We start from the raw sequence: 25,723 nt of genomic DNA, 5'->3' as shown, positions 1-25,723 counted from the left end.
ACCAACCTCTACTCCCCTGAAAACAGTGGTGGGGCTTCGGGGAGACCAGTTCCATGGCAATGCCCCCTTCCCAGGTTGACCCATTTCAGCCCTTTCATTCTTACAGTTTCCTATAGGGATATAAGGACTGAAAAGTAAAATGATTAAAAATGCATTTCCAAAGTATGCTGTTATCAGGAGCTATCAAGGTGCCTCTGGTATAAAACATATTTGTTTTGTTTTTAAAACATTATAGTTAGAACTTTGAACTTATATAACATTACAGTGGTACCTCTAGTTAAGTACTTAATTTGTTCCAGAGGTCCGTACTTAACATGAAACTGTTCCTAACCTGAAGCACCACTTTAGCTAATGGGGCCTCCTGCTGCTGCCACGCCGCCGGAGCACAATTTCTGTTCTCATCCTGAAGCAAAGTTCTTAACCTGAAGCACTATTTCTGGGTTAGCGGAGTCTTTAACCTGAAGCGTACGTAACCCGAGGTACCACTGTACTGTATGCTATTAATAACACAGAATACTTATGTACAATCAAATGTGATTAACTACTGTTTAAGGCAGCTATTAACTATATGCATAAAGATAAACTACTTTTCAGCAGACCAATTTTTTTTTTTATTAAAGATTTAAATGAGAGCTGCGCAGCGCTCCCTCTTGCTGTTCTGGCTTCTGGGATAGCCCGCAAAGCCTCCACAGGGGAGCGGGATGAAGGCTCCCCGCTAAGGCAGAAGCTAGAACAGCGAGAGGGAGTGCTACACAGCACTCCCTTTCACTGTTCTGGCTTCTGGGATAGCCTCGCAGCCTGCATTCGCTCCATAAGACGCACATGTATTTCCCCTTACTTTTTAGGAGGGGAAAAGTGCGTTTTACAGAGCAAAAAATACAGTATGTCTTTTCTGGGCAGGATACTGACTTATTTGACAGGTTATAACTTTTACTTAAAGAATATGGATATATATTTATACTTTTAGTCCTATAAATAATTCATTAGTCCTATAAATAATTAAGGCAAACCTTATAAGAAAATACAGGAATCACTGCAAATACATACCTGCTTATTTAATGGCCTGAACAAACAGTCTCTCCAGGTGACAAGGGCAAGCTAGGATTTAACAGAAGAAAATAGAAGTTTGTGGTCTACAGCACAAACACACTGTGCTTTTCAGAACTTTCTTCTTTCAATAAACATTTTCTAATGAACATTGTCTTTCAAGGGATTCCCAAGCCCTGTAAAACTGCATGGAGGCTGCCTGCTAAGTGGACTTACTGAGCAACACCTCTGCCTTAGGGCAAGACTGGACAGACTGCAGGCTTGCTGGAATGTGGGGTTTCTTTGTTTTTAATTAGAACCCGATGTTCTATCACCTACAATCAGGTGCAAAATAGTGAACTGCAGGAGAAGGAAAAGGGAATGAGCATAAGTTTGTAGTACAATCCTATGTATGCTTACTAAAATGTCCAGGAATTTGTTTTCAGTGAATTACACTTTCACAGAAAAAACCAATTGTGGTCTTTCCCTTAAGCTTTCTGTTTCTCCAGCCTAATTTCGGAGGCACTTCATGCACAAAACTTATGCCATAATGCATTTATTATTCTCTGAGAGAGTACAAGACTCTTTTACTGCCACATATCAGTGAATGGCCAAGATTCAGAAACTCTGCAAATTACCCAGAGATTCAACAGCAGGTCCCGATGATGTTCAAATGCAGCCACTGAGAGATCCAGAAGACAAGGAACATAACTGGCCCTCTCACGCCAGTAGTGCATGTTCTATTTTATAGCAGAAGTGTGACCCTCCAGGAGTTGCTGAACTCCAGCCCTATCAGTCCAAGCCAGAATGGCCAATGATCAGGGATGAGTCCAACAACTTGTGGATTGCCACAGGCTAATGGCTCATGTTTCATAGCAGTAGAGCATTCATAATAAAAAAAAACTTGCTATGAACATTTTGTGATGCCGCAGTAGAAACAAAGCTACACAAAGCTCTTGTGTCTACCCATTTAAAAACAAACAAGACATCCCACAAATACTTTTCCATTGAAAGTTACCACCTTCTAGGAATACTTACTGAATAGATTTCATATATTCCCTTGCGGCCTTCATCGCACTCACGACGAACCCAGTGTCGATTGAGGTAGGCACAAATCCCATTCAGCACTTTGCTTGAAAACCTATAATCCTCCCACTGTTGAGTGTAGAATTTCAACACACTTTCATCCATCAAGTCTTCGCCATCCTGAAAGAGAAATTGGGGGGGGGGGGTAATGCCAGACACAAGCAGGACGTCTGTGATATGCCCGAGGTCAGAGTACAGTGGGAGCCTTAGCAATCCTTGATTGCTTCTCACAGTGATTTGGATCCCAAGGAGACACGTTTTCTAAGGCATGAGACCATGTCCATCTTTGCTTCCTGCAAAGTCATAGGCTTATAGAATTTCTTCAGTTTTCATCATTTTGGAAAACTGGTTACAGCTCTCCATCATCTCAGATAGCCAGAGATGTTTCTGCAACTGTTGCCATATTATTTATGTACTTAAGCCCCACTCCCTGCGTTAAGCATTTCTTTTAACCCCAGAGGGCTTACTCCAAATTGACACTGGGAATGCAACCACTGGGCAGAAAGGTAGCACCAATTTTATGAGAGACAACAGACATCTTAATACTTCTGTACCTGAGCAGGACAACCATAGTTCAATTTAAATAATCTTTAGGAAAGTGCCTCTTTAATTCTATTCCAACTGGAATGACAAAAGCTTGCTGGGAACAGGTCTGTGAAGAACAGACAAGCATTTGAAAAAATGTTTGGTGGGATCAACCTGCACCTATTTAATCCTATTGCTGAATACTATGTTTCAGAGCAGTCTATGAACTAATGAGAGGCGCCAAGCACTGTAATTCAGAATCTGAGATTCCAGAGACTGGCAGGCCCAGAGCAGGTGTTATGCCAAACCATGATTGTTATGGGCCCAAGCAGTAGCAGAACAAGGCACCTGCTCTTAAAACCAATTGAGAGTTTCTCATTACATCCAAATTGGGGGAACTCTGAATAAGCTAAGAAGGAAGCAAAAGCCTTCTTCTGGTATGCCCCACAGAGGACCTTACGGTCTGCTAACAACACCACCTTGAAGATCCCGGGCCCCAGGGAAATTAGACTGGCCTCGACTAGAGCCAGGGCCTTTTCAGCCGTGGCCCCAGCCTGGTGGAACGCTCTCCCACAAGAGACCAGGGCCCTGTGGGATTTGACATCTTTCTGCAGGGCCTGCAAGACAGAGCTAGGATGCAGTTTGACTTACTTTCCTTTGTATAAAACAAGCCCAAAGGAGGCCCCCAACCCATTCACAGGTCCTTTTATGATCAGTGGAAACAGTTAATCCTAGCAAGTATTAACCACTCTCAATTCCAACCTGATAATTGCCACCTGCCCAGATTTTAACTTGTCTGAATAACTTTTAAGATGTATTTTAATTAATTGATGTCTGTTTTTATGCATATTGTGTTGTTTTTATGATGCTAGCTGTTCTGAGCCCAGCCTCGGCTGGGGAGGGCAGGATACAAATAAAATATTATTATTATTATTATTATTATTATTATTATTATTATTATTGCAGCTTATCTTCCTCATGGCCACATCTAAGAGTGAAGTGTACAAGGTCTACACTTCCAGCTGCCAGTGTTTGAAGTGCTAAAGTATGGCTCAATATTACATCCAAAAGGGCCACAGTATGAGGCAGAAACCCAAAGAAACTGGTGTACCAGAACTGGTTACTTCCAGGTTTCGGCGCTTTGTGCATGTGCAGAAGCGCCGAATTGCGACCCACGCATGCGCACACGTGGCGCTGCGGGTTGCGATTGTGCTTCCCGCACGGATCACGTTCGCAACCCGAGTGTCCACTGTACATGTATTTTAAAAGTGACAGCAAAATGCTCCACAGAAGTTTAAAGGCAACTTGTGCACTACCTTAAATCCTTAGCTTTTGAGCTGATACAATTACTGTCTTACCTTAAGAAGATTTGTCAAGTAATTCTTCAGAAATTCTTTAAGCCGCTTGTACAGTTCCAAGCCAACAAACTGAGCTCCTCCAGGTGTTTGGCCTTTTTTAGACTTAGAAGTCGGCACACCAGCCCCTCGTGCTTGATTAGACTGATGGACACTAGTACAGTAGTTATAAACATGACTGGTAGAATAGTTAAGGAATATGCAGTGTAGACTACATGCTATAATCAATTAACAAACGAGTGTGAAATTAATACTTTTAAATATTCAAAATGGTTCACCTACGTTATCTTTTAAATCTTGAAAATAGTCATATACAAAGGTAAGTCAGGACTATCCCTATATGCCAGAAGAGCTGAAGAAGGTTCAGGGCAGAGGTGGATGTCCCGATTCATACAACGGCGTACTTTTAGAAGGTTTCAGTATGGCAGACTTAGATTGGTTGGTTGGGGCATGTTTTCTAACAGCAAGAGAGCTATGGAAACAGGATGTATGGAAAACCTGCCTTACCTTCTTTTTTGGAGAAGGAAATAAAATGAGCATCCGTTGAGGATAATTACTTTTGCTTTTAACTACAGCAATGATAAGTTACCTTCCAGTTCCGAATCACAAAGACAGTTCTCTACATACTATGGATTTGAACACAGTCTCAGCTTTGTTGACCAACTTTAATTTATCTTAGAAGAAACAATAAATTTACATGTACTGAGAAGAGTCAGTGAATACGTTTACCTAAACAGAAGCCAACAGAACTAACAGAAAACCCAAGGAAAGTAAAACATGGGACAGCAAAACAACATTGCTGAAGGTGGGGGAAAGAACTAGCTGTAACAGCCAATGCCATTTTTACTCTCAATTAAGAGAACATTATATGTCCTCTTTGGATATAGGGTCCTAGTCATACAATACATTTACAACATATTTAAAGCACATGGCTTTCCCAAAGAATCTTGGAAACTGCAGTTTACATCTGCCAGAACTACAGTTCCCAGCACCCTTAACAAACCACAGTTCCCAGGATTCTACTGAGGCAGGTTACATTTTGTGTGTGTGTGAAGAAAGTAAAATACAAAACCCTCTATCAAGGTTATATCTTTACTCTTAATCCACACAAAGGTAGGTAAAGCCCTCCCAGCTCCCCCCGGGCGCTTCCCCTCTTCCCACAGCCTCCCACCGTGGGAGATCCTCTATACCCTGCCTCTCATGTAGGCTTTTCATCATCACCCTTCACGGAACATATAGAGTTAATGAAAAGGAAAAATAATTATAAAGAATCATAGAATCATAGAGTTGGAAGAGACCACAAGGGCCATCGAGTCCAACCCCCTGCCAAGCAGGAAACACCATCAGAGCACTCCTGACATATGGTTGTCAAGCCTCTGCTTAAAGACCTCCAAAGAAGGAGACTCCACCACACTCCTTGGCAGCAAATTCCACTGTCGAACAGCTCTTACTGTCAGGAAGTTCTTCCTAATGTTGAGGTGGAATCTTCTTTCTTGTAGTTTGGATCCATTGCTCTGTGTCCGCTTCTCTGGAGCAGCAGAAAACAACATTTCTCCCTCCTCTATGTGAAGGTCTTCCGATTCTCCATCTGTCAGTTTTGAGTTTGAAGATGATTCAAAATTTTCAAAACGCGCACTCCAAAATAACATCTAGCTGTGTTTCAAGATAATATCCAGCTGTTTCTCACTCTGCTACTCAGTGTTCTCCTAATTTCAGCCCCAGACACCTCAAGATCATTCATTCCTTTTTCCACCCAAAAAGTCCAGAGAGGCTCTTCTTGTTATTATTAAATATCAAAGATAATCCTTCTCTGATCCAATAGGAGGAATTTCCTTCCACGGGTTCCAACCAATCTAAACAATATAAGAGTCCCTAATTATTTACTTCTTGAGTCATCATTAACTTTTATCCAAATCCATGTATTCCAGCCCCATTTCCTGTTGGCCATTCTTCTCCATCTTAGATAATAAAAGTCACACACACCCCATTTTTTTCATTCACAAAGAGTTCGGAGGCTTTTTCTTCTTCACTTCAGCTTGTACACAAGCCCCCCCCCCCCCCCAGCTCTGTCTCTGCAATCTTGCTTGGCAGGGGGTTGGACTCGATGGCCCTTGTGGTCCCTTCCAACTCTATGATTCTATGAATCTCATTGTTTCTTAGTGTCTCCGATTCCATTCATCTCTTCCAGCATCCCAACAGCATTCTGTGTCTGCTTCAGTCCTGAAGAGCTCTATGGGTATCCACTCAGTTTCAACGCCTGCTGTTACCCACCTTGCCTTTGTCTTCTCAAGTTCAGGCAGACCTAGGTCAAGATCTTTTCCCACAGGTCCTGTGCATTCTTTAACCCGCTGTTTCTCTGCTGGAAGTGCATTTACCATTCTGCACATCTCTCGAGTTCTATCAGCTGTTCATCTAACATATGAAACCAACAATCGATGAAGCATTCATCAGTATCTTTGCCATACTGGGTGCTGTTCATCTCCCCCTTGGCAGTCTCTGCTTCTAGAAATTTGGGCCTGTCTCTTCAAGCCAGCATTCCATTCCCCACTGATTAGCTGCAGCTTCACTTTTGCAATCAATACCACCCCAACCAGAGAATCACAGGTAATATAAAGATTTTATACCAATTTCTCATCTGTTATCATCTTTTGTAATCACTAGTAACTAAAATAAGCCTTTGAGCCTGCTCCTTAGCCTGCTGATTAGTACTTTTTCACCCTCCAGCAGTCTGTTTGCTTTCTGCGTACCAATCAAGTGGCAGATAGAAAATCCAAGTTGTGCTTAATTCCAGTCTTGAAATAATCAAAAGAATGTGGTTTTGCTGACCTGGTGCCCTGAATTATGCCATGTGTGGGCCCAATGAAAGTTCCTCACTCAAGATGTTCTTCCATCCCTGAAAACGTCTTGTCTCTGGTGTGATGAAGTTGATCCCTGACCTCCCTTATTTCAAAATGGAGTTTAGTAACCAATATTTATACCATGATTACTTTTAAATCACTGCATTAACTATTTGTACCAATGGGAGCACCAGCAGTCGTCATAGTCCGCCATCATTCCTCCACGTAAGTTCAGAGCCAATGAATGTTCAAGAGATGTGACCTAATTCAGGGGAAAGTGTCGCTGGGACTCAAAAATAGACTTTGTTTCTTCCAAACCCTACCCACACCACTATGGCAAAGGGCTTAAATATAAATGGAAACAGAAGATCAGAGAAAGTTTCAATATACTTTCCCCCAAATATTTAATTCGCTCTTATGGAAAGACGCTGTAATTCTGACAACAGACTGTAGTCATTTGGCATGGAGGACAGGTGAACAAGTCTAAGAGACCCTTTGATCACACTGAACTAGTTCTGTAGTTCAAAATCATCGCTATACAACAATCCCACTCTACTCAACAATCATTCCTACTGTAACCAACATCAAGCTAATTTTTGCCATGCCTGCCATGTGAACAAAACCACGGATTGAAGAATTAATATGTAAATAACCTGATAAGTGGTTTTCAGTTAGCCAGCTACCCAGTAAGGAAAATACAAAAAGATTAAGCATGTAGGAAATCACCTAGAAGCTGCATAAAAAGTAGCAAGCAAATCAGCCAATCCATTATAACTTTACATGCACCATTCACACAAAAGCTGCTCAAGGCATTTTCTATCTAAATGCTAACATGCTTAAGACAGAAACTGGAAAATGATAGCTGGGAAGTTGCTCCAAGACTGTCAGCTTCTCCCTATCTTCTAGTGTAACCATGTAAATAGAATGTACAAAATTTACTTCCAAGTAATCTATCAGAATACTGCTCTTATAAAAATTTCTATATTAAATATCCAAATCAATTACTTGTGCAACTGATGTTTACAGTCTTCTGCCATCTGTTCTGCCTCAGCTAATGTCACAAGGACTGATTTAAAAACAAAACAATCCTAGTATCACAAGGATAGATTCAAAACAACAGAACATGTAATCTATCTGCAGTGTAGCAACGAAGTACACTGCAGCTAAGTCAGAAATTCCAAGGAGTCCTATAAATGTTGATTTGTGCCAAAAAGCAGCACATGTTGGAACTCCAACTCTGGTAAAAGATAACAATTATCCTAAATTTAACACTGTCCAATTACAAGCTAGATAGAACATTAGTAATATGTACCTGATAATCCTCTAAGGACAAAGTCCTATGCACATTACTTAGTCAATGGAACTTGCATCTGAGTAAATATGCATAAAATCAGGCTGTCAAATACGAATTAAGTTTCAACAGATTTTGCCTGCTTATAATAAAAATCCTCAATATCTGCACAAAGAAGTTCGGATTTCAAATATGAATATCCTTTAAGTATTTGACAACTTCTTTTTATCTTTAATCAGCTTTGTTACGATTTGGAATTCTAGTAATAATATTGCAACACAAATAGGGAATTTCAATTCAATATTAAATTTTATTTTAAGGTTTTTTTTTATATTTAGATTGTAAAACTCCGTGAAGCATGGAGCTTTTGCTCTCTGGTAAACACCATTCCTTCTTACATAAAAGTAAAAATGGAGGCGGCTGGTGTAAAATATTTGGATTGCTTACTCACAAAGTTGTCATCAGAGCATTGTCATCTCGCAACAACCATTCCTACCTACATGAACTCGGCAGCAACATGGCATAACAAAGACAGAATAATTTAGGATGACATTTATACCAAAGAGGATAACCCTGCTACTTTTGTCATTTAACAACTTTTTTTTACAGAATATCAAAAGTGAGCCGAAGACTCTGGTTTTGCCAAACAGCCTCCGAGTCTCTCATTTAAGTTCCTAGGGCAAAAAGTGAACCTAAACACAAACCAGAGGTTCAAGTGAAGTCAAACATCCTTTCTCTCTCTCCATCCAAATACTGAGATCCTGGGCATTCAAGGCCTGATTGGAAAAAACTAATTAAATTGTATCATCATAACTGAACAACTAAAGTTGCCCATGTAGAATAATTCTACATCAACAGTAAGATTAGTAGCTGATTGTTCAGAAATGTGTTAGGATACGTGTAGAGTTCCATATATCTGGATTTTGCCATACTTTGCCTTGTATAAACTTGCTGAATTCCAGCTCTAAGGTCATCCCATATCTGGTCAAGACCAATTTGTTTAAGTCCATGTGGGTTCTGACTCCGATTTGATGACATTTTGTATCTCCTGTGAAGTCTTTCAGTGCAGGAATGAGAAATCTGGTTATTCCTCCATCAGAGGCAGAAACAAACCAACATTCCAAGTTCTGCCACAGTCGCTCAGAAGAGATGCTCTTTGCATATGCAGGCTGATACTGACTCACAAGAAACCCTGCAGAGGAAGAGAAAAGATGTTTATTCAATTGTCCACTTAATTTCACCAGTAACTAATATAAAGCTGTAACATATTTGCTATAATACCAAATGGAAAGATGTCCTGGAACATTTGCAAGTATGTCTGGCTATTTTTAAATCGTGTCTCCCCAGTGGTGGTCAGATATTCTTTCCTCAATGTACTAATCACCATATTATCAGTTGAACACAAACCAGTGAAATCAGAATAGCTGGATTTAAACCGCATTAGCTCATCTGATTTGAAACAGTTGGTGAATTACAGCCTACAATTTGTACAACGATACACAGTTCCAAGGCATTTTAGTAGCAAGTCAGATGGAGCACACCACGGGCTTACTCTCAATTCACTCAATAATCAAACTGAAAGTAAATATGAATTTGGATAGCAGGGTAAGTGATAAGATTATGGTCTACACAAATATCCCAAGGTATAATCTATCTGTTCATGACTACTTTATATAAAGACAAAACAAAAAGGAGAGAGACTCTCAAACTGGCATTACACACACCAATATTTATTCATGCAACTTAAGAGTACTCAAATGGGCAGCATTAAATAACAGTTACTGAGCAGCATGAAACAAACCAGCATTCTGCTTACTAAATTTCTTTGCTTGGCTACCTAGGAATAATTTTTATTAGCTGCAAGCAGCTAAGCAACTGACCATTTTAAAAGCCTAGTTTTATCTATTTCTTTAAAAAAAAAGCTGAAAGCAACTCCTGAATGAGAATCATTTAATACTTGGTTATCCTGACCCTCCTCTATTCAATAGTTTATTACAACTCCAATAAAAAGCACTTAAAATACCAACTTACCATCTACTCATTTATGATGGATCCAATTCTAGGGATAGAAGAGGGGCAGGGAGGAGAGGCCGGCAGCTTTGCTACCTTTAGCCTTCTGCACTGACTCCCACACTATTCTAGCATCCCCCCAACCCTCTTCAGGGGCTACCAAACCCCGAGTGTCCTATTCCACAAGGAGAACTCCGGTTAAGAAACTCTGGATTCAACCCATTATGTAGATTCAGATGGTAATGCAGTAGCACCAAATTATGGAGGCGGCTGGACCCTTGGATGACAGACAGGGCTTCCATACACCCTGCCCTGGCTTGTGTCCCAGAGATGTCACTGTGCTGCTGCTAACACAGCAAACACAACATGGGAGGCAGCAGTTACGAGTTCACCGTCTCTGTGTGAGTGCTCCTGCACCATTTACCAGGAAGTGCCTTCCTTTACAGAAATAGAAGCATTAGAACTGAAAATAATCACATGATGTGGGCATGAATGGACAGAATGAGACAATGCCCCTCACTGGCAGCTCCACCTATCACAGGAGTTGTGACTTTGCAAACTGAAAGAAAAAGGTTCTTCCCAGTGAGTGGTTAGTGTCTGCAGGACTAGGATCTGTGAGACCAGGGTTCAAATCCCCACTCAGCCATGAAGTTCACTGGATGCTACTGTCCTATTCATGCCTAAACGTAAGCCCCACTGTGCTCTGTGCACAACCTGGTTTGCTCTGGCTGGTTACAACCCTCCAAATAACACAAATTGCAAAAAGAACTGATTAAATTATCTATGCAAAGCTGTTCGCAAATTTATAAAAACAAGTTTTGGCAAACTACCCACTCTAATTAAGTAAGAGAGGATTGGTTTTTAGTTTTCCTAGAATGAAACTGCAGTCACATTTCTCCTAGCCTACTTTTTCACTTGATTTTTTATTTTAAAAGAACTTGTCTTTTGTGCACAGCATTTATTCCATCTTCAGCTAAATCCCCCATCTTGTCTTCAATTGTGTTGTAATAGTGCTTCGGGCAGATGCTCGCAAGGCTTGCGGATAGCAGCCTGTTCTGGGGGCTGGGGTCGGGGGAAGCTCGGCGGCTGGGGGGGGGAATAAATTTTTATTTATTTATTTCACCCCAAAAAAACGAGGTGCGCCCTATGGGCCAGTGTGCCCTATAGGGCGAAAAATACGGTACTGTCGTGGCGACTGAAAGCTAAGTTTCATATGCCATTTGGCTCCTAGCTTTTATATCTCAGTTTCTAACACTTGCAACAATATAACACTAGAACTCCTGGGCATCCACAGACATTAGAACAATTGGCTAAATCCTATGAGACTAAAAAGCCAGCGGCTATCTTTTATAGATACTTGTTATCAGTGCTATTTTTATGGAAAAAGAGGTGCAGGAACTCACCATGAACAGCTCCCTCTTTCTCTTAGAATGCACTTGCACCCACCATAGAGGTGCCAGAACTGAGTTCCGGCAAGTTCTCCCTGAAAAAAAGCCCTGCTTGGTATCAGCAATTCAACTTGATATGCAGGCTCGGAGAAACAAATGAAATAAAGAATTGGAGGCTTCTATATGGGTGAATGTTATAGTTTCAGTAGCAAAGTTGTCAATTGATTTTAAATTGTATCTTATACAACAGAAAAGATTTAGAATTTATTGGACTTCATAACATTTGTACAGAAAGGAACTAAGACAACATGCTGTTAGAGATGAAATAAGGATAATGCTTCTTTGAAACATATGCAACATCTAATCCAGGCTTCCTGAAACTCAGCCCTCCAGATGTTTTGAGACTACAATTCCCATCATCCCTGACCACTGGTCCTCCTACCTAGGGATCATGGGAGTTGTAGGCCAAAAACATCTGGAGGGCCGAGTTTGAGGAAGCCTGATCTAATCCTTATGAAGTTTGCGGAGAAAGTACTATATCGTATAAATATAGTATACTATCACAGGATAATAATATTCTAAAGTATTAACTACTATATGGAATTTGACAACTTGTCAATGTAAATGGATTCTCTGCACCCTCACTACGGCTAAAAGACTGATATTGATCCAAATCTATGGCCCTCATTAATCAATGGAGAGAAGATATATGACAACTCTTGAAACATACAAAGGAAGGGGAGAATACACTTGTGCTCGAATCCTATTTGCAAGTTTCCCTGCAAGCATCTATCTGGCTGGCTACTGTGAGACCAAGCAGCTAACCCATTCCTGCAGGCTCTTCTTATGGACTTAGTGCCTTTCCCACTCTACAGGGAAACACAACACCACCTGGCCAATGTAACTGGATTGGAGTATCATTATCCTGGACGCTAATTCCAGTCGAATTTTCTGACTACCACCACTTATGTAGCCATGCACAAGATGGCAGCATCAGCAGACATAAAGGGATCCTATGGTTTGCATTAATATTAACAAATTAAAAAAGCAACAACAGCCCAATGAGGACGGAGAACACTTAGTAGCCACAGAATGCTGCCTGTTGGGAGGGGAAGAAGAGCTGGGTGGAATAGAATGGCTGTGTCAGATTGATAACCCATAATCAACAGCATTGGCACACCTATAATCAACAGCTTAAACTATGCTCATGATCAATGGTTTTCATTAGGGCTGCACAATATCTGTTTTTCAACATCACTATATATTCCCAGCTAAACACAGTGATGTACTGATATATCACGATGTCCGAAATAAGGATAGAGCTATGCAGAGGCTAACAGTAGGGCTGGGAGATGTCTGGTTTTCAACTTCGTGATAGAAGCCAGCTAACAACATGATATACTGATATATCATGTCTGAAATAAGGATGGAGCCAGGTAGAGGCATTGGCTGGCTTCAGTGTGACTATCTGGAGGCAGTTGGAGGATGGATGGCGGCTAACAGATTGAGGTTGAATCCTGACAAGACATGAGCACTCTTTGTGGGGGGACAGGGGAGAGGGAGGACTCTCTGATCCTAAATGGGGTAACTGTGCCCCTGAAGGACCAGGTGCGCAGCCTGGGAGTCATTTTGGACTCACAGCTGTCCATGGAGGTGCAGGTCAATTCTCTGTCCAGGGCAGCTGTCTACCAGCGCCTTCTGGTATGCAGGCTGAGAATCTAGCTGCCCATGGACTGTCTCGCCAGAGTGGTGCATGCTCTGTTAATCTCCCGCTTGGACTATTGCAATGCACTCTACATGGGGCTATCTTTGAAGGTGACCCGGAAACTACAACTAATCCAGAATGCGGCAGCTAGACTGGTGACTGGGAGTGGCTGCCGAGACCACATAACAATGGTCCTGAAAGACCTACATTGGCTCCCAGTAAGTTTCTGTTCACAATTGGAAGTGGTGGTGTTGACCTTTAAAGCCCTAAAAGGCCTCGGCCCAGTATACCTGAAGGAGCGTCTCCACCCCCATCATTCTGCCCAGATACTGAGGTCCAGCTCCGAGGGCCTTCCTTGGCGGTTCCCTCACTGTAAGATGTGAGCTTACAGGGAACCGCGCAGAGGGTCTTCTCGGTAGTGGTGCCTGCCCTGTGGAACGCCCTCCCATCAGATGTCAAGAAAATAAACAACAATCTGACTTTCAGAAAATATCTGAAGGCAGCCCTGTTTAGGGAAGTGTTTAATGTTTGATGTTTTACTGTATTTTTAATATTTTGTTGGAAGCTGCCCAGAGTGGCTGGGAAAACCCAACCAGATGGGCGGGGTATAAACAAACAAACAAATTATTATTATTATTATTATTATTGACTCACTGTTAAACCCGTGTTTATGGAAGACAATCTTACTTGGCTACGAGTGATTGCCAAAGAAGAAAATGATAGACTTCAAACCGGTTTTGAACAATATGACACCCAGCCCTAGTTTTCATTTCTGGTAAGTTGCAACCTCCATATTGATCATTTAGCACTGGTTCCGTCAGCTTTGCAACTTTAGAGCGGTTTGAGCTTCTGCGCATGCGCGAGCAGCAAACCTGGAAGTAACCCGTTCCAGGGTTTGCCACGGATGTTCGCTGGAATGGACGCTAGACAGGGCCGATGTTCGCAGAGGTATTACAGTATTTAGTAGCACCAGGAAGGTAACTGTGTCCAGTGCTGTAGGCCTAAGCCTGTGGACCTCCCTCCCAACAGAGGGAGGCACACTCCTTGTTTAACTTCCAGTGGATGACAAAGACTTCCTTATCCCAGTAGGCATTTTAGGGTAGCAGTCAGGTTTCTGCTTGATTTTTGGTGTTTTCTTTGTCTTATCCTTCATATGTTTTATTTTAATGTACTCTACTTAGAAACGCTATCTTTTAAGCAGTATATAGATGCTTTAAATAAATAAGATGAGACCTATTGGGTTTCTCTGTAGTTAGAATCATAGAATCATAGAATTGTGGTGTTCGAAGGGATCCTGAGGGTCATCTAGTCCAATCCCTTGCAATACAAGAATAAGAGCATTTGTAGCCAGCCATCAGAACAAGGTGGAAATGTCTTATTTCTGCAAAATACAAAATCTTGTTGCCTTTGCTAGATATTTAAAAAACAAGAAACACAATGACATTAAGCATAACATAGGTAGAGACACCTTTCTGAGACAAAAGTAAGCCTCTTGGATCTTGTAAAAGCTGGTTTCCCTTAAAAGGCCTTGTAACTTTGGGGAGTTAGCCTAAACCAAAACAAATGTCACACACAGCTCAGGGTCCTTCTTGGTCCTGGAGGTATCCATGCATGCTAGTTAATATCTTTTGTTACACAGCTTCTATTGTATGTAACAGAGAGCTTGCTATTCTAATTAAAGTGTTACAAAAATTTGTCTTCTAGACTGGGTAACCAGTCACTCTCTCTTACAATGTTAAAATTTCAGCCTGATGTGGAAATTCAGTGGTGTGGAAAAAGAACTGTTGATTGAATTTTATAATTAATTCAGCCCATTAGCATACTGTCATAAAGTGAAGTTCAAAATTCAAATTAGCAAGCCAACCAAGAGTAACAGAAGAGTGATTATCAGATTTTCAGTTAACAAATCAGTAAACCACCACTACCCTCTATTTTGTTTTTTAAAAGCTATAAATACAGAGTTAGAAACCCCCCCCCCCGTAGGTCACGTGTAGATAGATAGATATTTTTTGCTGTATTTCTTAGTATTTGTTTATAAGTTTTAGCAAAATATAAAGCAGAATTAATATTTCTACTATTAGTTCAACAGAACACAGAGCTCAGAGCTCATATAGTTAGAATGGAAGCTGGAAGAACAGGCAGAAATTTTCTCAATATGAAAAATGATGTAAAAACAGTGCCCCAAATTGTTCACAGATCAGAATAACCAATAGGTTTCTGATTCTGAATACCACAGGTGTGCAATGACACTTCACCAAAGGCTAGATGAGAGGTAAGACATTACCAATTAAATGCCACAGTTAAACACTTACTGGATACAGATATAGGAAGGAAGAGCTCTCCTGAATAAACCCTCTATTAAATTCCATGAACGTATATTAAACCTATCACAGAAACACATGTAAACTGCATTTCAGAGGAGTGATTATATAATACTATCATAACCAAGTTATACCTGCATTCAATGCTGTTGTTTTAAAAATGTTAAGCTACATAGATATTACTCCTATTTAGTTTATTTGTATTTCTTTCTACTTCTTTCGTCTTCTGGGATGCTTGAGACCAGCATTAAACATTAGAATATTAACAAGGGGGATGAAGTACAGTACACTCAAAATTGACACACCTTTAACTTGTGCACATTCAGCTTTATGTGCTTGAAGGAATTAAAACAAAAATTAAAGAGGGGGCATCCAAGAAATAAAACCTTGGCATTCCACCCGCCATTGTACCTAATGTGTTTTGACTATATGCGATTTTGGCTTTAGGCACTATCCCTAGCACATGTACATTAGGAAGAATGAACATACACTTCAAACCCTTGTTTAGAAAATACAGAATAAAATATCCTATGTGCTTGATGCCTATGTAAGGCAACTGTGGCTTAGACTGGAATGCAAGACTCCAGAACCAAACTCAATATACAGAAGACAATCAGAATTCAATTTTAGGATACCCTTCTCTAGGCTTGACTGATATTTCTTTTAAGGGGCACCTGTTATGTGATCTCAGACTCTTGGTTATAGATTCAGAAAGTCATTTAAGACAACTGAGTGCTGTGTGTTTTTCTTTTTCCTGCCCCCAAAGTGGGTGGGGAACAACACTAGAAGCAGAGCAATACTTCTCTGATTTCAGAACTGCATGTACAAGCTCACATGATACTGTGTAGAACAGTATGAATACCAAGGCCATGTATATTAAGCCTAACATGCAATCTAATGCCTTTTGAACACAGCAGGCTATGCAGTTAAGTGGTCATATCTATATTGCTTCCTACTTTCTACAGAAAGGATCTCTCTATTATTTATAAGATTTGATGCTTGCTACATTTTTTCTCAGCGCAGCCTGCTTTTTTTTTTTTTTTTTAAAAAAGAGAACATATAATTTCACATTTTAAATGCACCAGAAAATTACGGAACATTATTAACTAACAGTGCTCATCCTGGAATAATATAAAGAGGACATTCTTAATTACAGTAATGGGGGAGAGGGAGCTAATAGTGTCCTGATAATTGGGAGATTTGCTGCTCAATTGACACCCCACCAATACAGTGGTACCTCAGGTTAATAACTTAATTTGTTCTGGAGGTCCATTCTTAACCTGAAACTGTTCTTAACCTGAGGTACTTTAGCTAATGGGGCCTCCCGCTGCCGCTGCGCCGCCACCACACGATTTCTGTTCTCACCCTGGAGCAAAGTTCTTAACCCGGGGTACTATTTCTGGGTTAGCGGAGTCTGTAACCTGAAGCGTATGTAACCCGAGGTACCACTGTACACTGTTCTGTTCACCAACCAGATTAGGTTCCAGTCTCACCTTTTCCCACATTTTCACACTTCATAAGGGTATATGGGCTACCCAGAACAAAAAGAGTATTTGCAAAGGAAGACAGAACACATTTTATGCAAAGGGGGTTTAATGAAGAGTCAGAATCTAAGTGTCTCTGACAATATGCACACTGGTTTGAATCATAGAATTGTAGTTGGGAGAGATCCCAAGGACCATCCAGTCAAACCTCCTGCAATGCAATAATCTCCACACGTAGTCCCTGTCCAATTTGAAGCTGAACACAGATTGCCCATTGTCAGTTTGCCTCCGTTATATGCATACAAGTCTACAATCCTGCACACACTTACTAGACAGTAAGTCCTCTGAGACATACTTCTCAGGAAACATGCATAATATTGTGCTGTTAATTTTTGAACCAATTTTAGCATTGGGCTCACACTTGGGGTTTATCAGCTTGTACAAGAGGAGCAGCCTAAGATCGCTTTACCGTTCAAGTTGTTTGACATAAAGAGGGGGTTTTGAACAATGACATCGATGGGCGCGCATGTGACTTTTAACTTCAATGAACAGAATTACAAAACTTCCACTAGTATTAATAGAATGACTGATTTAGAAGGCAAATCCCCATTTGTGCATACTCTATTTGCACACAACCACACATATGTGCAGCGCTGGGATCCCAGAAATGGGGGGGGGGGGCATGCTGGAAAGTCCTCCTGGTTTGCAAGGAGACCCTCCCCAGAGCTTGAAGAGCTCTCTCCTCGTGAGCCACCAGGACTCTCCAGGGTGCTCCCCATTATACATGATTTCACGTACGCATGCAGGGGCCCGGAACAGAAGCCCCACGTAAATGCAGTCTCACTCCTTAGTAAACATGGTTAAGAATGCGCTTAGTCAGGTAGCAGCCTATGTAAAAAATCACTTGACACAAAAATCCTACAGCAGTTTATCTGCAAACATTATGTGAAACCACAAAATATAAGTACATAATTTCAGGACTGATTTGGTATTTACAGGGGTTTATGATAGGTAACATTGCTATCTAAATTGGAGGGCCCCCCTCCCTTGCACATGAGAGTTGGCCCAAATGGCCCTGCTACATCACCTCCATTTGCCCTGCAGCCAATTAGTATAGAGCAGGGGCCGGCAAATTTTTTTAGCAGCAGCTGGTCCACTGTCCCTCAGACCTTGTGGTGGGCCAGACAATAAGCACCGGGAGCTGGAAGAAGAGGCAAGGGGGGCAAGTAGTCCTCCTCCCCACCCCCCAGCCCCAGTGCTTACCTTCCCAGGGGCTGACGCTGCCGCCACCACCACCACCGCTGCTTCTGCTTCTGGTGGGTAGGCAGAGCGAGCTCATCCGCTCCACTTTCTGGCCCACAGAGCACCAGAGCAGTGACAGCGGCAGCAGCGGAGGGAAGATGAGTGGCACGAAAGGGCTGGCTCCAGAGAGGGGGTTCTTAAAATGGCACTCAGCCCAGCTCCCTTCCTCCTCTAGGCAGGGCGGGGAGAATCCAGGAGGGAGGGAGGAGGTGCCACCGCAGTGGGGGGGTGGAATGCCACAGGGGGGGAAATGGCGCAGCCCAAATGAACAGAATCCCCACGCCGATCCACGGACAGTCCGTGGGCTGGATCCTGAAGGCAATTGGGCCTGATCCGGCCCGCAGCCCTTAGTTTGCCGTCCCCTGGTATAGAGCAACCCCTTTTATTTAAGAAAAGCTCATTTTTTAAAAAGTACAGTCAAACCTTGGCTCCCAAACACTTCCGTTTTGGAACGTTTCAGCTCCCAAATGCTGAAAACCCAGAAGTAAATGTTCTGGTTTTCGAACGTTTTTTGGAAGCTGAACGCAGCTTCCGCTTAAGTGCAGGAAGCTCCTGCAACCAATCAGAAGCCGTGCCTCAGTTGTTGAACATTTCATAAGCCAAACTGGCTTCCAGAACGAATTACATTCAAGAACCGAGGTTTGTCTGTATTTACAATAACTGCAGGTGCTGTCTCAGAAGATGGAATATATTTTCTATTGACCATTTATACTGCACCACAGTCAAAGCTTGTGTCTTCTTCAGTGCAATTACTTTATTAAACACACATCCACGTAAATTTGATCAATCTATTACAGCTCATATAATTTATTAAGCAATATTTATTTAAATAGGTAATCAACCCAATTCAGATCCAAGAGAGGTTGAAGAGTTTGGATTTGATATCCCACTTTATCACTACCTGAAGGAGTCTCAAAGCAGCTAACATTCTCCTTTCCCTTCCTCCCCCACAACAAACACTCTGTGGGGTGAGTGGGGCTGAGAGACTTCAGAGAAGTGTGACTAGCCCAAGGTCACCCAGCAGCTGCATGTGGAGGAGCGGGGAAGCGAACCCGGTTCCCCAGATTACGAGTCCACCGCTCTTAACCACTACACCACACTGGCTCTTGTAAACCAGTAACATATAGTTTTAAAGCTGAAACAGATGGAATATCCATCATGCTTCAGAAACAAAAATGGAAACTTTAAAAAAGTAAAATGAAATAAAGAAACCATGAGAGGAGAAGATGCACAAGAACTGGTAAGATCAAAAGGAGTCAGGGTAATAGAGCCAGTAGCCTTTGCTGCACTGTTATACACAAGAAAGCATTAAAGTACTTCAATATTGGTGTCTTATTTCTTATTTGCACATAGTTTTGTAAAAGAGGAACTCATCTGAATACAGAAAACATGTGTAGCAGAGCAATGAAAAAAACCCTTTCCAGCTACTGTTTTGTGTTCAACTGTTTTGTGTTTTTAAGTCTCCTTCTGAACACATATACCATGACTCAGCCCCACAGGCCCTAACCTATTTGACAGTGTATTCAGAGAGTATTATTACATCTCACATAAGAGTTCTCCCAATTATTACAATGTGAGCATTTGCAAAATTATGCTAACACTTGATCCACTGTAGAAAAAGGAGCAATTATTTAATTCACAAATAAAAAAGAATAGCTTATAAACAAGTCATCTAACATGCCTCAGAGCAAGTTTTGAGCAAAGCAATATAGGAATTGATTACGAAGTACCCCAAGAACAAGTGTCTGTAATAAAAAGGTATTTATGAAGAAAAATAGTATTTATGAAGAAAAACATATACATGTTTCCCCTGGTGGTTCTACTGAGATACTCTTCCATGAGAATATAATTTATATACAGTCCACCAACCACAAAGCTACACTTCTACACCCAACTTAAGATGCTGATGAGTCATTTTATGTTGTACTTTTTTTAGGTAAATCACGTCTCTATCACAATACCATTTTGCCAATAAATTTCAAATGCAGTGAACAAGAAGAACATTTTGGAGGTGGCAGTTAATACTACCCCAGTTCATGCTTTTATGCAAGTGACATCCCTAATCAAGCTTGCAATTAGATTTCACTCAATTTGTCTGATCAGGAAATAGTTCCACAATCCCACTAACCTACTTAGGAGTATGCACTTCCTTGTTTTCTCCTGCTGAAGAACAGAATGTCAGGTCTTAGGTTTTTCCAAAATGCACTAGCAATCCCCCCCCCGCCCCACTTAATACAGAAGTGCAAACTAGAGACTGAATGATACTCTTATCATCGCAAGTTACATGCAAATGTTTTACCACAGTAACAAACCATACTAAGTTTGGCTGTTTACAATTTAATTTAATCAGTGTCATTTACATAATTCCCTCACTTATCCATTTTGTATTTGCACAACCCTGTGATGTAGGTTAGGCTGGGTAAAAAAAAAACAACCCTCCCAAAGCCTCATACTTTTGTTTTCCCATACTACAGAAATCAATGAGCATATAACATGTATACTGGCTAATTTTGTCTCACTATTGAAATACGGCAAATTTCAGGGGTTTGTATGAAAGACTTTAAACGGGAACTCCACTAGGAGCTACGAAAGTGCGGTTTTATTTTAAAAAAACCATACATAATCCAAAAATAGCACAGTACAGTATAGGTTTCTCCTCACCAGTCTCTCAGCCCGCACTCTTGATTAAGGTGTTTGGCAGATGAGTTTTCAAACATCAATATTCTCTCTCAAAATACAGCTACGTATTAGGACAGTTAGAGCAGGGATTCAATGGAATGAATTATTAGCAAATTTAAGAGGAATTGCGCGTCTGGCAGAGATGCGCTCGCTTCCTTAGGGAAACGAAATCTAAGCAGTCGTGTTTCCTTCCTGTCCACCTCAAAGCGACTGCGAAGCGGAGGGAGCGCGCCTAAGGAACGGGCGGGCAGAAGGAGCGACGCGGCGGATTTCGAGGGGGAAAGGGATCTCTGGGCGAGGGAGCGAGGCGGAGCAGCCATCCCCAGGCGGGCGCAGCTGAGCCTCGGAGTCCCTGCGGAGAGCCGTGGGGACCAACGGGGGGGGGTCCCCGAGGGGACCCCCAGGGAGGGCTTTCCGAGGGAGCCACGGCGAGGCGAGGGAGAGGCCAGGCCCCGACGGCGCCCGAGGGAGGCCAAGGCAGCGCCGACCGAAGCCCTTCCGTTCTCCGCGAGGTCACGGGACCAACGAGCGAGGGAAGCTCCGGGGGCGCCGCCGGGGGACAGCAACGGAGCCCCGGGGAACTCGCGAGGCCTCCCTCGGAGGCGCTGCGAGGAGATGCCGGTTCGTGGCCGCCCTCGCGGCCCCCCTGCGCCGCCGGACTCCCGAGGAGGAGGAGGAGGAGGAGGAGCGGCCCCGGCCAACCCCCGCCCTCCCCTCGGCGAAGCCCGCGCGCGCCGCGGCCTCCCTCTCGGGCTGCGCCACAGCCCCGCCAGGCCCGCGCCCCCGCCCCCGGGCCTCTCCTCCCGGCCAGGCCCCCCGCCGCCTCCCGCGCCCGGCCGGACTCCCGCCTGGCCCGGGCCCCCAGGCGACGGGCCCCGCCGACTCACCGGCCCCATGGCGCGCGCCTCGCAGAGTCCGTCAGGCAGGCAGGGCCCGGCGGCCTCGTCTCCACACAGGCCAAGGCAGCCCGCCTCTTCCGCTTCCGGGTCGGGCGCCGCCGAGGAGTCGCGTCACCGGAGCGTCATCTCTGCGTCACGGCCCCGCCGGGCGGCCTGCCGGCTCTGCTCCGCCTGCGCGCCCGAGGCCCGGAGGGAGGCCGGGAGGGGCCAAGGCGGGGCGGCCGCGTCGCGGGCAGCGGGCGGGCGGGCGGGCGCCGGAGACCCCAGGCCTGGCCGGGCGCCCCTCCGGCAGGCGGCGCCGGAGGATGCTGGGAGTTGGAGTCCTCAGGGCCAAGACGAAGGTGCGGCGGCGGCGCTTTAGGCTGACCTCGGCCTAAAAATGCCGGCGGCGTCCTCTTCATCCTCTTCGTATGCCACCTTTCCACAGGGAAAAGTGCTCCAGGCCTCTCACAGCAAGGCAAGAGTTGCCCCATTGCAACTACAAGAGAGATGGGCAATAAATAGAACACAAAGTACACAAGACAATTTCCATGTACAGTGGTACCTCGGGTTACAGACGCTTCAGGTTACAAACTCCGCTAACCCAGAAATAGTACCTCGGGTTAAGAACTTTGCTTCAGGATGAGAACAGAAATCGTGCTCCAGCGGCGCAGCAGCAGCAGGAGGCCCCATTAGCTAAAGTGGTGCTTCAGGTGAAGAACAGTTTCAGGTTAAGAACGGACCTCCGGAATACCGTAACCTGAAGTACCTCTGTAATCATAATGAGACCTAAAAATAAAGGCACACAGAACAACCACCACCCAAGGAAACACGGAGCAAGGCCCGTCTGTCTGCCTGCCCACCACTCCAGGCCTCGCCCTCCCCACTCTGGGCAGCTTCCAACAGGATATTAAAAACACAATAAAACATCAAACATTAAAAACTTCCCTAAGCAGAGCTGCCTTCAGATGTCTTCTAAAAGTCAGATAGTTGTGGGAGGGCGTTCCACCGGGTGCATTTTTTTATGCTTTACTGGTTTCCAAATATAAAAAACATTACAAAACAAAAAAGACCAAATCAAACAATATATAGTAATCAACACAAGGCATTCCAAAAGCGAACTAAAGACGATTTACACTTCTTGCATACCAAAATTGAGTTCATCCTTCGCTTGATCTAATATGACTTCCGATCCCCCCACTGTGGTTCCAAGGTTTCCTTTCGCTGCACACTAGGCTTTATTTCCAGCTCTGCTTCCCGCCAGCCACTGGAGGACATTGCCGGCTACTCTTGGCACAACAAAAGAGAAGAGGCAGGAACAGAAGCCAACTTGTACCTGGATAGGTTCCTTCACCCAGAAGATGTTCCAGTGTCATTACCTGGACCAGTGGAAGCTGAGGGGATTGAGGCAGCAAGCGAGAACAGTATTGCAACAATAGGGGAAAGCAGATATAAATCACAAGGAATAACTACAGCCCTATTGTTATGCTTGCTAATAGTATTTTTAACTCATTTTGCAGTTGGGAGCTCTGACTAGGGAGACTTCCACCATAAAGCCCAACTGGTCAGGTGGTACCCTGTGCGGAAAATTTCTTGTCACCCCCCCCCCATTGATATTTATTTATTTTGTCTGCAAAAATGGTTTTACATTATTTCATATTTTCTTACAAAGGAATGTGAATTCTGAGCCTCTGATAACAAGTAGGCGACTATGGACAGATACTTAAATCTACAGGATGGATTGTGTTTTGGTTTGTGTTATTTTATTTATATTTATTGCTTATTTATTTAATAAAATTTATTGTAAAAAACTTGCCAAACTTTTGGTTTACCAAAACAAAAAACAAAAAAACCCACAGCAGTAAAATCAAGAAAAATTAACAATCCTACTTTAAAACATACAAAAGTAAAATATTAAGATTAAAATTACTTCACCTTCCTAAGCGTCTAGGTATGCTTGCCTAAAGAAGAAAAGAGTCTAGCAAAGTCACGTGCTTTGTTGAAATTTCAGCCTTCACGACATAGGAAAATGGCCAAGTAAACAGCTATTTTTGTGGAAGAGGGTCAAGATATTAACTGATATGCATGAAATTTCATATGTAGCAATATAATCTTTAGTGTAGTAAGATAAGACCTTTAGAACAGGCATTTTGAAAAAAAAAGTTTTTTATGAACTGCTGGGTGGCGCTGTGCGTTAAACCACAGAGCCTAGAACTTGCCGATCAAAAGGTCAGCGGTTCGAATCCCTGCAACAGGGTGAGCTCCCGTTTTTCGGACCCAGCTCCTGCCAACCTAGCAGTTTGAAAGCACAAATTGCAAGTAGATAAATAGGTACAGCTCCAGCAGGAAGGTAAACGGCATTTCCGTGTGCTGCTCTGGTTCGCCAGAAGCGGCTTAGTCATGCTGGCCACATGACCCAGAAGCTGTCTGCGGACAAATGCCGGCCAATAAAGCGAGATGAGCGCCGCAGCCCCAGAGTCAGTCACGACTGGACCTAATGGTCAGGGGTCCCTTTACCTTACCTTTAGTAGGGCAGTAATTGTTCCTTGATAATTTGTCACCCCCCTCCATGATGCCCCCCCTTTCCTACGCCCCTGGATCCTTCCATTTCTCCATGCTCTGAGCTGAGCCCCTACTTCCCATATCTTATTTGCATCTCTATTTCTCTGCTTTCATTAACATAGAAAGCACAAGTCTGATTGATACAGTCTAATTGATGCTCTAAAACCATTTCCCGCAAAGAATCCATTTCTGTCTGGAGTCCAATTATGGCCTTGTAAGTGCTGTTAGCTAAGCCCTCCATTCCCTTAGAAATCCAGGATCAGGCTACTCCTAGGTTAGGGAAGATTATTGCAGGAAACCTATCCCCTTCTGTGACGTCACTGCACCCCCCCCCCCATTGTGCTGAGGTGGGGGTTAATTGATGCAACCCTGCTGGAAAATCATAGGCCAGTGTACAGGTTCCATCCTATCATGGAAGAAGGAATTTACCTGCCCATGTTCCACTTACCCAGTAGATTCCTGCTGACAAGTCACAAAGTAGCTGAGGTTGGTACACAGACTTCTGCAGGGCAGCTACAGTTTGGGTAACACCAGGAAACCTTGAAATTGTCAAAAGGGACAAATTCACCTTCTGTCCTTTTACACCATTTCCCAACAGAATGTTGCTATGATTCCCATAGACCCAGGGGTCACTAAGATTTGTGAGGCTTGACACATTAGCTAACGGTACAATAAATGGGCAATTTGGGTACTGGCCAACATTCTGCTTTTTCCAGGGCCTAGTGCACTTATTCTTAGGAATTTCTCCTTCCCACTGGAAACATACTTCTGCAGCACCCAGAAATCTCTTGTTTGGGGGTAACTTTCCAAACGTTTGCACCACGCGATGGGAAATGTGAGTAACATTTACCTGCAGTATCACTGGGAACATTCGGGTGGTGTTTTGTTCTGAAATACTCAGGGGTTGTGCACCAGAAGGAAATCCTTGCTGGGAGTAGGACATGGGGAACAATTAGTGAGGTTAACCTGTTTCATTATCGTGTTGGTGTATGCTAGGAAAGTATTGCTTTCCCATCCTGCCCAAATCCAAGCAGGGCCAAAGAGCAACATCCAGACTTTCATTGTGGTGACAGTTGGAATGGTCTCAGGACAATGAGTTTGGCAAGACCTTTCCTTGGCCTTCCTATGACAATGACCACTTCAGGAGGGTTCTGGTATCTCCACAGATCACCTCTTGCCTTTACAGAAACTGTACAGTACAGTTTCTTTTTGACTTGTTGTTTTTACATTTATATTCTATGAAATAAGTTTTAATTCCATAACTTTTTATTTCT

At 43.1% G+C, this 25,723-nt stretch overlaps 1 protein-coding gene across 3 annotated transcripts in view; it reads right to left on the bottom strand.

Annotated features, from left to right (window-relative positions):
- CUL1 (cullin 1) overlaps positions 1-22,041 on the bottom strand; it is a 47,565-nt gene extending 25,524 nt beyond the window's left edge. The window contains exons 1-6 of one of the 3 annotated variants that reach the window (XM_080975830.1): positions 21,897-22,002; positions 11,534-11,613; positions 9,019-9,312; positions 3,996-4,170; positions 2,065-2,232; positions 1,048-1,098 (exon numbers count right to left, since the gene is read on the bottom strand). In XM_080975830.1, coding sequence (XP_080831956.1) covers positions 1,048-1,098; positions 2,065-2,232; positions 3,996-4,170; positions 9,019-9,158 — 534 coding nt within the window. In that variant the 5' untranslated portion in view covers positions 9,159-9,312; positions 11,534-11,613; positions 21,897-22,002. Of the gene's footprint in view, positions 1-1,047; positions 1,099-2,064; positions 2,233-3,995; positions 4,171-9,018; positions 9,313-11,533; positions 11,614-20,991; positions 21,207-21,896 lie in introns of those variants that run through there. The other 2 variants (XM_080975829.1, XM_080975831.1) reach the window with 2 other exon arrangements.
- Positions 22,042-25,723: the final 3,682 nt, after the last annotated feature.

Source organism: Podarcis pityusensis (assembly GCF_964106645.2).
Source record: "Podarcis pityusensis genome assembly, chromosome: 12".
Classification (NCBI taxonomy): Eukaryota; Metazoa; Chordata; class Lepidosauria; order Squamata; family Lacertidae; genus Podarcis; species Podarcis pityusensis.
The sequence above is the reverse complement of the archived record's forward strand: the minus strand, read 5'-3'. Positions and strand labels throughout refer to the sequence as shown.